The sequence below is a fragment of the Centropristis striata genome, chromosome 17, assembly GCF_030273125.1.
Source record: "Centropristis striata isolate RG_2023a ecotype Rhode Island chromosome 17, C.striata_1.0, whole genome shotgun sequence".
In the NCBI taxonomy this organism is placed as follows: Eukaryota; Metazoa; Chordata; class Actinopteri; order Perciformes; family Serranidae; genus Centropristis; species Centropristis striata.
This window is the reverse complement of record NC_081533.1, coordinates 23,110,587-23,123,108: the sequence shown is the minus strand read 5'-3', so window position 1 is coordinate 23,123,108 and position 12,522 is coordinate 23,110,587. Positions and strand designations below refer to the sequence as shown.

General features: G+C 39.6%; 1 protein-coding gene across 1 annotated transcript in view; it reads left to right on the top strand.

Annotated features, from left to right (window-relative positions):
- Window positions 1-9,752: 9,752 nt before the first annotated feature.
- The window catches only part of ppp2r5b (protein phosphatase 2, regulatory subunit B', beta), a 48,377-nt gene continuing 45,607 nt past the window's right edge, over window positions 9,753-12,522 (top strand). Inside the window, exon 1 of the mRNA XM_059355040.1 lies at window positions 9,753-11,229. Coding sequence (XP_059211023.1) covers window positions 11,037-11,229 — 193 coding nt within the window. The 5' untranslated portion in view covers window positions 9,753-11,036. The remainder of the gene's footprint in view (window positions 11,230-12,522) is intronic.

Here is a 12,522-nt window from a genome sequence, read left to right as displayed (position 1 = left end):
CTGGATAACAGGCCAAAAATGTGGAATAATTCCCTTTTTATAAATGAAATGTGAACCACACATGCAATAGAATCCAGTGGTGTGCAGTTTTCCAGTTTCAAAATAATCAAGTAGGTTGTGTTAATCCAAAGACGAGACAGAAAAAATGACTCAATATTTAAAACGTTGACCTATAATTTTAGATTGGGTGGAGTACTCACTTCCCTGCAACTTCAAGGAAATATCATTCAGAGAATTTTCCATCTGTGATTGGACATAGTGTGAACATAAAGTGCCAAAGTTAGCCACAGCCTGGCTGCGGCTGATGGTAGTTATGATTTAAGGCCAGGAAACTTTAGTCTCTTTTTACTTTCTTGCCTCTTAAAATACATAAACACACTCTCTGCACGCAGTCACACACATTTTGCTGCTACTGATAATTAAAAAGTGATTTTTTAAATATAAAAGCTACAAGAAAGTAATTTTCTACATTATGATAAAATAGATCCATATCTTTTCTTGTTCACTTTTAAATAAAATTGCATTATTTGTACTTAATGTAATAATGCTACTATATGATATATTGTAAATTTGGGTGTTTTACCAGGCTTTGCTTGCAGGGGTGGGCAAAACAAGTTAGGTGACAGCACAGGGCCCCAAACCCTTCAGGGGCCCCATAGTCCGTAGATTGAACTTGTGCCTGTTGGTTTGTGGTAAATAGTAAATTGTTTGGGTATGTCTATTATTTATCAGTCTTATCTACCAGTATCAACTTTTATATTCATTAATAAATGTGTGCTTAACTGAATAACCTTGAAAAGAGGGTCGATAGGTGCTTACAGCTAATATTTCCCCCCTTAATGATAAATCTAGCCATGATTTCATGGACAATTAATGTGACAACTTGAGATCTCATTACGCCCCTCATCCCTGTGGGTCTAAACCTATGATAAAAATTTCTGTGTAATCAATAATTCCCTCATTGTGCTAATTTTAATTGAGCTAATACCTTTTTTTTGCATTTGACTTCCCCTCAGTATAACTGTCAATAACAGAAGCATGATAAATAGGAACTATTGTTGTAAAGAAATTCAGAATGGATTGTATAATTTTTTAAAGTTAGGAAATATAACCGGCTTATGCACCATGATTGTATTGAAATGACGATTTTGGTTATTCAAATGATGATTTATGTAAATTATTCTGCTTCATGTACACTATATCTGTATCTATATAGGATATATGTAGCAGTGTGTACTCCACATAGAAGTGTGGGGCTTTGTGCCAGTGAGTTATGACTATTTTGTATTTATGTTGCATTAGATTAATATATTTATGTTGTAATATTGGTTACAAAAGAAAAGTAAATAACAAATAAATAAATGTTATTGAAACAATTGATTTCACTTTTGCTCAATTCTGTTCTCTATGTAAGACAATATGTAAGGGGATTTATTTAGCAACAATGCCCTGCTCACTGTACATTATCACATTTATTACACAGTTACTAAGGAAATCAATAATTTAATACAAAATATTGTTTATAATTATTTTTATTGCTTCCAGAGTCTATAATCATGCTGTTCATAGCAGCAGTCTGCTATTCAGGAATAAACAGTAGAATGCCATAATTGACCAATCTAACTTTATATCATGTACAGCTACAATTAAAGTGAAGCTGCAGAACTTTTGAAAGAACAAATAATATATTACTCTTCTTATAAATGATACAGTATGTTTAATTAATTGTACTCTGTTGTTAAAGACACATCATGTTAGTGATGTGGCTCTATAGATGCAATCTTAGTCCCTCTATTGGTTGGGCAACCAGACTGGAATACTTCTAATTCACCTAGCTCATGGGTAGGCAACCTGTGGCTCTGGAGCTGCATGTGGCTCCTTGTAGCTGGGACACAAAAAAAAAATACAGAGGTAATGTTATTTATTTGCATAAAAGTGCACGGCCAGGTGCCTTGACCTCTACATTTGGCCAACTTTAATTCTAGTTTTGAGTCTCCCTAGCTTTCAAATCCAAATTTCCTGAGATATTTCTTCAGTGTCCAGTCTCTCATTTGCACCTGGGTCATTTGCCATCCACTGACCTAGTGGATGCATTGCCTTGATCATTTTTTTCATGGTCCCCAGAGGATAAATCCTAATGAACTGTGATCCCCTGACTTTTCCTCTAGCGCCATTATCGGGTTGTCATGTGCTTTTGAATGAAATATCTTGATTTTGATGTTCCCCTCAGGAAGAATTGTAATAACTTCATCATGCTCTGACTTTTCCTCTGGTGCCATCATCAGGTAAAAACTTAAATTTATCTTATACTTTGGAAGAGAACAAATACCTTTTTAAAGCTAATAAAATTTCCCCATCAGCATGTTAATATTGTCACTGAAAGCACATTTTGACCTGCCTTGCATTTTGTCTTGCTAATAGATTATGTACACTGTAAAAAAAACCTGTTGTTTTTACGGTAAAAAAACGGCAGCTGTGGTTGCCAGAATTTTACCGTAATAAATATGGTAGAACTTTTTTGAATATTACGGTAAAAAGATATTTGCACTGTTGATTTCACGTTTAAGATTTCCATTTTATTCAATTTTTTACTGTATAAATAAGTTTTTCCATCAAAAGAAACGCTGTTCTGCCATATAATTAACAAGAAAATACTTTATAAATGCCACATAAATTAAAGATTTTACCATAAAATATTACAGTATATTTATGTTAGAGATATGGTGTTTCATATATTTAACATTGAGAAAAAGTATTTTTTTACAAAAGAGAAATGCAAAATTACAGTGACGCTTATATATATGTATTTAATATTTAATACATATTACAGTGTATTTAAGATTGGAGTAATGTATTTATCAAAAAATAAAACTGTAAAAAATACTGTTTTGGCTGATATATACATTTACAGTGTTTCATTGTTACTAAAACTGAATTAACCCATTTATCATTTTACGGTCACTGTAAAATCTACAGTGTAGTCTGAGATACTGGGTCCAAAACTAAAAGCATCTTTAGGTTAGATGCTGCTAAATGTCTTTCCAGTTTGTTTTCACGCCTATGCCTCACAGTAAAAAGTACAGTAAATGAGCTATTTTAAGTACATGGTGTGCAGTTTCTCAGTTTCGAATAAATCAGGTCAGTGCTATCTCTTCCTAAATCCAGAGACGAAACACTATTAAACTGACTCAACATTCGAAACTTTGACTTGTAATTTTAGATGCTTTGGAGTATTCACTTCCTTGAACCTTAAAGGAAGTCACATTAGGAGAAATTACCAACATAGAAAGTACCAAGGTTACCACACAGTCATGTCCTGGCTGCAGATTATGGTTAATATGATTTAATGCCAGGAAACTTTTGCATTTCCCTTTTCTTTTTACCTAATTTCTCTCTTTTGCAACATATTTGACTAAAGCCATAGTGAATACATTTTGTAGTGGTGGATTTATGGTCTAAATCAGCGGTGGGGGCCCCGATGATACGATGTTATCACAATATTTAAGTCATGATGTAGTATCATATCTTTATCTTTATATGATAATATCAAGTATTTTCATCTCACTTTGACCATTTTTATTGCAGGAAGATTGGACTGTAGAGCAGACAGACTGACATGCACTTTACAAATGGATCTGTTTATATCACAGTCTACATAGTTCAATTTAACTAATACAAATGTATGTAGACATGTATTTTGAACAATGCAAAGTAAATTTTTTTGCACCCCATTCAATAACTTATCTCTTTGAAAGTAAAAATACAGTTAAATTGAAACTAAATATAAGAAAATTTCTCAACTCAGCACCATCTAGTGGACTGAAAAAGCATTTGTTTTTACATTCCAGTACCAAAAAGTAAAATTTCTATTTGCAATAATAATAATTCCATTTTAATTATATTATGCAAAAAACAGAATATTGCAATACTATGCTGTCAAGACCTTTTGTTCAACACAATATACGTTTATCATGTTGCATATGTAGTTTTATATTATTTTGCCAAATTAAAAAGTTTCTCTAGAATTATCTTTTAAAAACAGTATGTTCAAAGCCTCCTGAGTTGTATATCCTGTGATAATACTCAATGCATCATTAGCTCATTAAATAATCTAATCAGAAGAGTCAGAATAAATCAAAACACTAGTATTTCCCCATTTCCCTTCCGGTGGCAAAAAAAGTTGGCAAAAAAGCCAAAAATCTTCCATATGATATTTTGACATGTACAGTATATATAAAATAATATAACATCTAATTTTCATTGAAATCACAAATTATGTACTTTAACAATAATAAATTACATACTTAAAAACCTTTAAATGTGCCTTCCCTCTAACCTCGTGGTCAGCCAAGCTTGCTGAAAAAGTGGGTTTGGCTCTATTGCAGTCCACTTTAGATGATGTGAAACACTGTGATTGATTAATACATGTTCAATTAAAGGCATTTGGGTTGAGTCAGATGATAGTAATCATAGATTTAGACATCCTAGAAAAATTATCTCAATGGTGTGAATGAGAGTGTGAATGGTTGTCTCTGTGTATCTGCAATAGTCTGGCGACCCGTCCAGGGTACCCCACCTCTTGCCCAATGTCAGCTGGGATCAGCTCCAGCCCCCCGAGACCAGAGTTTACAGATGCGTTTAAGGATAGTGAATCAATGAATTAATGGTGAATAGGTGAATAGAATATATTGATATCACATTTAGACTATTGAAACTCTGCGTCTCAGCCAGCCCAAAAGAGCACATTTCTCTGCACTGGCTCCAATTGCAGTCCCATCAAATTTAAAACCCTCTCTCTGCCTACAAAACAGTAACTGGCACAGTTCCTGCCTACCTGAGCTCCTTTATTCAGGTCCAGTGAAAGGTGTCTCGCTCCCCCACTGCTGCAGGGCCCTACGTCTCAAACTAGACTCTTCTCCTCTGGTGTAACAAACTTCCAAACTCCATCCGATTGGCTGAGTCACTCTCAATCTTTAAAAAGAGACTAAAGACCCAGCTCTTTAATGAACTCATTCACACATAATCTACACAGATCGGAAAAAAGCCCTGCTGTATGCACTGCCTGATAGCACTTGCGTCCTAACGGACTCTAACTGAACCCATGGCACTTACTCATGTGTTGTCTTTTTTACTTGATCTTTGCTTGTGTTGTATGAACTCTCAAATGTATGTTGCTTTGGATAAAAGTGTTTGCTAAATGAAATTGTAGAATTGTAGAACTGCAGAAGCAGCAGGGCCCCAGAAACTGTAACCATGCTTACCCTCTTATGGCGGGTGGCCCTGCATGCTGGTTGGCCCATTCATATTCTCCAGAAGATTATTCCTCATGGGCGGCATCATTAGGTCAAATGTTTCATTTGCGCAATATTTTATGACCAAACTAGTGCAGTGCCTGTATAGAGTTACAGATGAGATGAGTCAGGCGTGGAAATCCAGAGTGAATTGTGTTACTGACCAGGTGTAGGCCTATCACACTATGGGGCGGAGCTCCCCTGAAAGACGTCCGATCAGAAACAGTGCAATGCCGCAACACGTCCTACGTAAATAATGATAATTTGAAAAATTAATTAAAAGAAATTCAAAATCCAGGATATACACCTTTGTGCCATGCGCAAGCCACATACGCAAGCTTAGCGAGATATGCTCTAGACCAGGGGTAGGCAACCTGCGGCTCAGGAGCCATATGTGGCCCTTTAGGCCATCTGAGGTGGGCCCCTATGGCTGGGGGGAGAAAAAATCATACGACATGAACAGTTATTTCTGTTTTCCCTATAAACGATGTTAAAACTTCTACAGCCCAGCACCTTAACATCTACATTTGCCAACTTCAAGTCTAGTTTTGATTTTCTCTAGCTAGACAAGATTTCGATTCCAAATCTCCTGAGGTACTTCTTTGGTGTCCAGCCTCATTTGCACTTGGCTCCTCGCTGCATTCTGACAAAATCATATTGCTTATTAGTAATGTTGGTAGGCTAATTTAGACTTAGTAGGCTGTTACATCTTCGTTGTGAGGCTCAAAATAAGGGTTGCAGCTCCGCTCCGACAAAATTTCTCTTTATTTGTCCAAAAATGGCTCTTTTGTTAGTAAAGGTTGCCGACCCCTGCCCTAGACACACATTCACACACACACACACACACACACACACACACACACACACACACACACCACACCACACCACACACACACACACACACACACACACACACACACACACACACACACACACACACACAGGCTTCTTGCTTTTATAGATAGATAGATATCAGAATCAGAATGTCTTTATTCTTATTGCACAAGTACAATGAAATTGAATACAATTCCAGTGCAATTTCTACATAAAACCAAACAATTTAGTTCAAAGTAATTATAGGTAGTATGAGATGTAAAAAATGTAAAAGATATATGAATATACATATTGCACAGTCAGGTTTGATGCATTTTCAAGAGTGTGTGTGTGTGTGTGTGTAACTGTGTAACTGTGTAGTATTTAGTGCAAAAAGGTAGAAACTGTTTTTTAGTCTGTTTTCTTTTGGCTCTAATTGCCCTGAAGCGCCTCCCGGAGGGCAACTGTTCAGAAAAGTGGTGACCAGGGTGGGATAACTCTGTGAGGATGCTGTGAAATACCTCCAAAGCGTATGGCACCCCGTCAACCTCAGCTGTACAGTTTTTATAAGAGTAATAGATAATACAGTCTATTATTAGAATTCAGACAAATGTTAACAGTTTGTTTATAGACTAGAGAAAATGCTTGATAGATTATCTCCCAGCTGTTGTGGAGTACACTGTAATAATGTGCTGTTAACCAGCAGAGTGTCTCTAAATGTCAGATCAGTATTAACAGGCAGCAAATGAGATGCAGGCCAGCAGCGCTCCCATCCACTTACCGGACTGCCGGTCCCCCCGGTATTTTTCCCGGAAGGCAACCGGCTGAGCTCATCTGCGACACAACACAGAGGAGGAGGAGGGGGAGGAGGAATATAGGGGGAGAGAAAGGGGCGCAGGCGCGTGATATTACGCACGCCCTTGTACTGAATATAAGATTATAAGGCTGGAGTGTGTGCTGTGGTGACAGGAGCAGTAAGGAGGGTTCAAGGCTGGAAGCGCAAACACACCAACAAAACACGTCCCCTGCCAGCCAAGGTGTGAGAGGGAGATGAAAGCGCGTGGATAATTGCGCTTTTGGGTGCGCGTGCGAGAGACAGGGAGCAAGAGAGAGAGAACAAGTGGCTTAGTGAAGACAAGAACAATGGATGAGACTTGATCCTCAAAGCCAACTACAACACCACGTACACGCGCAATCAACACGCGCGCGCGCGCTCACCTCAAATAGGAAGCGAGGAAAATGGGGAAAGGGAGAGGAGGAGGAGGAGGAGGAGGAGGAGGTGGGGTGGGGGGAGTCAGACAGAAACAGTGATGAGCGTCAAAGCCTGCGCGCTGCTGGAGAATAGAGAGGGATATTTCATAACAGGATGAGACCGCAGCCAGAGGTTTGGCAGAGGTGGTGCAGAGGAGCGCTAGGCACTAATGACGCATCTGTTTAAAATTAACCGGGATAAGAGGCAAAGCCAGGCCACATAAATAAAGGCAAATATAAATAAATAAATCCATCCTATAGCGTCATCCGCATTGAGGAGCCTCACTGCTCTCTCTCCTTGCACCACCTTTAGGCTGAGGATCCAGTGGAAAGACTGTCAGAGTGAGATGATCGAGCATCCGGTCTCGGCTTTCAAAATAAAACACTTAATAAAGCACCTGCCCTGTCAGATAGTAGTGTGGCACTGATCGAAAATTTACTCTGGGACTTCTTGTTTTCAAGATAACATTATTTGCATGGAAGATCAACATGTGTTTGTTTATCACTTCAGCAAGTTGGATACCAGGGTGTTGTGATGTAAATGTTGGTGGGACTGTGAAGAAAACCATAGCCAAATCGATCTTTGTTAATACCAAACAAAACACAAATATTTCTTTGAGTAGCCTATAGCCCAGAATTATTTAAATCCTGGCCTTGATCAAATATAAGGAACTGCGTAAAACTGCTTTGAAATTGTTTTCTGAGAAGTGGTTGCACTCATGCTTTGTGACTGATGTGCATATAATACTATCCCACTAAAATATGTCCACAAATCTTAAAATAAAAATAAATGTGCGCAAAAGAACTAAGAATGCTAATTCTATTTGGAAAACATAACAAACCCCCACTGTGATTTTGCACTTGGCAGATGACCTTGACCCCTGTTCATTCAATACTAAGAGGAGCATTTGTTCAGAGTTCAGTCTGATGTGTTGCTCAGTACCATTATTATGAGATCCTTCAAGATATATATCTCTGTCTGTACTTGTTCCTTCAAATATAGACAGACAGGATCAGCTGTTGAATAGAATCTGCTTTAGAGACTCCAGTGAAATATTTTAGATTTGAATTCTAGGAATCAGCATTTTGATACATCTTGCCGTCTTTTGCTGCTAAAATGCTGACCGCTGGTATTTTAAATAAAAAGATAACATTAGAATTCTGAGTGTGAGAATTTCCACCTCCTGTCTTTGATGTCGATACCTACAAGCCAGCACCTCACTTCAAAGATGTGTGTTTTTCCTTTAGTTCATAAGAAACCCTGTGATCCCAGTAAAACTGCAGACCCTAGTTTAGCACCATATCCGGGGATACTTTAAGCTAACAGTGCTTACTTACTGTTGTTTGCCTACATTTAGCCTTTAAATGGGCAAGATGATATCTGGGATGGCTCAAAGTATTTACAGTTGATTTAAATCCTATTACCTTTACAGAAACAGTACTGACTCAAACTACCGGTGTACTATTTTTGTTCCATCTTGACTCCATATTTTAAAGACACAACAAGTAATCATTAATCATATAACTATAATCTATAAAATGTAATCTGGGCTGATTAGTTTCTTATTTTTGTAATTTCATTATATACTTCTAATTACATGTAATCCATTACTGCCTCGCCTTGTCTGTGATTCAGGCTTAAACACTTGCTGGAGATTCTCAAATCAGCAAATACTCTGTTCTGTGAATCAATTATCATAATAGTTTCATGTAAATGTTCTGTCTTTTCATTAATTGATTCATTGAATAATTTCAGTTCTACTCTGCACCCATGTCATATTAACTTGATATTGTGGTCTGGTTATTTCTGAAGCTGATGAAGATTAAAGTAGAAAATCATATCGCAGGGGGGCTGGATAAGAGATGAGTAAGAAATGGCAAATTTATCTTCCAGTTCTTGTTTATTATTATTTTTTTTTTAGCAACAATCATCAACTGTTTTGTAGGCAGAGAGAGGGTTTAAAATTTGATGGGACTGCAATTGGAGCCAGTGCAGAGAAATGTGCTCTTTTGGGCTGACTCAATTACAACTTTGTGTTGTAGTGTAGCTGATTATGAAAGTTAGTGGGGTTTCTTTTGAAGAAAATATGGTCTAAACTGTGGCAAAGTATGAGCTATGAGAATTAAATTGAACATTAAAACCTTTATAATTGCAACTAGTCTGTGCTTAAATTGTCCAGATTACTTAGTCTGTAATTAATTTTAAGTTACCACATGGCAAACCCGAGGCAGTATATTTACAGCCAGTGGCTAACTTTGCCCCAGTTATCCGGTCTTGAGTGGATTTCTGTTTAATTTTTATCTAGCTCTTGTTTTATTTTGAAAGTCATGATGCTGTATTTCCTGTGTAGCCCTGCTCCACCGCGTGCTTCTTGACGCAACTCGCTGAGGCGCTGTAGGACGACCGGATAACGGGAACCGAGAAGGGGGACAGGAGCAAAACGCGTCAGTCTGACAGACATAGACGGGGTGCTATTGTATAACTCGGGCCTTCAGTCTTTTTTCACTCCAGACTTGCAGGAGGAGCGGCTGCTTCCTGTTATTTTCCTGTTTTCTTTTTCTCTCGCCGCGGAGGTAGAGACGGAGCGCGGCAGCGGGGCTCGGTGTTGCATCGGCCGCTGGCGGAGGACCTGCACATGTCGGCGCGGTGAGGGAGCGTTTGTTTCCCCGCCCTGATACGGTTGGAGGACGGCAGGAGGAGGCGGTGGTTGCGTGGAGTCGTATAAACCGAGACGAGAGCAACGCTATCCACCTCTGTGAGAAAAAAATAAATAAAAATAAGCAGGTGCGGCCGTTTGAGCGGTCGAAAGAGGATCCGTTAAAAACGAGCGAGAAGGACAACAGTGATGCGGCAACCGAGGTGGGCCCAGATTGATGATTTTATGATATCATCATCCACCGCCAGGACCGATCACTGATTTTATTGATAAGGAGCATCATCGAGGAGAATAAGCTATAAACTGACCTGGGGTCCGTTTGTTTGTTTTTGAGCTGGATAAACAGGAGGTGCTTGATTACAGTGATTTCTTTACACCCGGAGCTGTGTGATCAGTTAGAAGAATAAATATCCAAATTTAGGCCCAGGACTTAGTGTGTGTGTGACGCCAATACAGCAGCAGAGAGGCGTGTGTGTATGTGTGTGTATGTGTGAGAGAGAGGGAGAGAGAGAGAGAGGAGACGCGCCTGTCTGAGCATCATCTGGTAGCTGCACGGGCTACTCCTCCACGGGGATGATACACAAGCGATTTTTCATCTGTGCGTGAAAAACACAAGAATCAGGGATGCTGCTGATGCTGCTGCTGCTGCCATTTCCAGTCCGGCTCTGATAGAGACAGCGAGGCGCACAGCACGGGACTGGACATCCTGAAAATATCTCTCCTCACCTCTCCTCCGCCTCTGCACCTTCTTCCCCCCTTTATCTCTCCCTCCCCTCTCCTCCTCCCTCCCTCTACCTCCTCCTCCTCTTCCTCCTCCACCCCGGAGCGTCTATTCATTCTGATCAATTGATAATCCATCTGTGATTCAGAAAGCCACCCACTCCTCCATCCTTACCCTCCATCCTCTCCTCCATTCACCAATACATCCTCTCCAGCGCCTCTTTACGCACTCACACGCGCAAAGGCACGCACGCACGCACCACCACCACTACCACCCGCATCACCACCGCCATCTACAGCCATCATGGAGACGACCAAGCTGCCTCCGACCAGCCCGTCCTCGCCGACCACCAGTTTCTCGGTGCCGTCCGCGGAGAAGGTGGACGGCTTCCCGCGGAGGTCGATGCGCAGAGCCCGGCAGAGGAGGTCCCACAGCTCGTCCCAGTTCCGCTACCAGAGCTCCCAGGTGGAGCTCACCCCACTGCCCCTGCTCAAAGGTGAGAGACACTGCTTTACTGTAGCACCCATGGGTCAACATATTACAGTGATGGGGAGTTTTTCCACTTTATGTGTCTTTTTGATTGTTTAAACACCTTCAGATGAATGCTGCCTCATGACTTTACATAAGACACCCTTTGCTTCTCGCTGTGCAGAAGGTCTATTGATGTATTTTCTACTGATAGGTGTGCACTGATACATATTGTCCTCTCTGTCCTTGTCCTTTATAACTGACAGAGGTGATAGCAGAGGCTTTGATTTATGGTCTGACAGGAGCCGGTCTGGTTGTGGAATCTTTTAAAGGCCTCTTGGTGGAAAATTCTGTACTAGGGGCCACAACTTACAATTATTCATTAATAATTGATCATTTGTTAATTAAATTACAGAGAAAAGTGAAAGATGTCCATCCCAGGTTCCAAAAGTCCAAGGAGGCATCTTTAGACATTTTATAAGATCAACTGTCCAAACACGCCCAAAAGATGTTTACAATGATTAAAAGAGGAGAAAAGCCACAAATCCTCACACTGGAGATACTGAAATCAGTAGGTTTTTATCTTTACCATTATCATGGTAGAGTAGTTTCATTTACATTTTCTGTCTTCTATTCTGCACCTTCTGATATTAAGTTATTATTGTGGTTTGATTATTGCTGGAGCAGATGAAGATCAAAGTGAATATATCCATAAAATTATACTGTAGGAGGGCTGGATAACAAATAAGAAATGGCGATTTTTTAATTGTTATTTTCTTATTATTTTTAGCAGCAATTAGCAACTTGATTACAACTTTGTGTTGTAATGTACCTGATTATGAAAGTTTTTTTTAAGGAAGTGTGATTCAAATTGTGGCCAAGGATGAGTTTGTCCAAGTGTTCAAGTTCAAATTGATGTGCACAGAGTGGCAGAGTTTGATGTGGACCACTTAGACACTTACTGGGATATTTGGAGACGCAGCTCCCTATTATGAGGCCATTCTCTGTGACAGACCACTGGTGCCTTAATTGCCTCATTAGACAAACCTCAGACAAAAACACATAGAATACTGAACATATTTGTTCACATTGTGGCTAGGTAAAGATCTTGACATCCTTCATAAAGGCAGTCAAAGCTATTTGCAGGTCTGCTGTTGCCATAGCTGTGATCTCAGAGCTGCTGTTACTACACAGAGACCGCTTTGATCGATGTGAGCTCTTTCAATATGCTCTCAGAATGAAGGCATGAGGCTCCAAAGATGTGCATTTGCTTTCTACATTTCCTGTGGACTCACCTGCTCAACCTGCAGTCAGGTTTGGG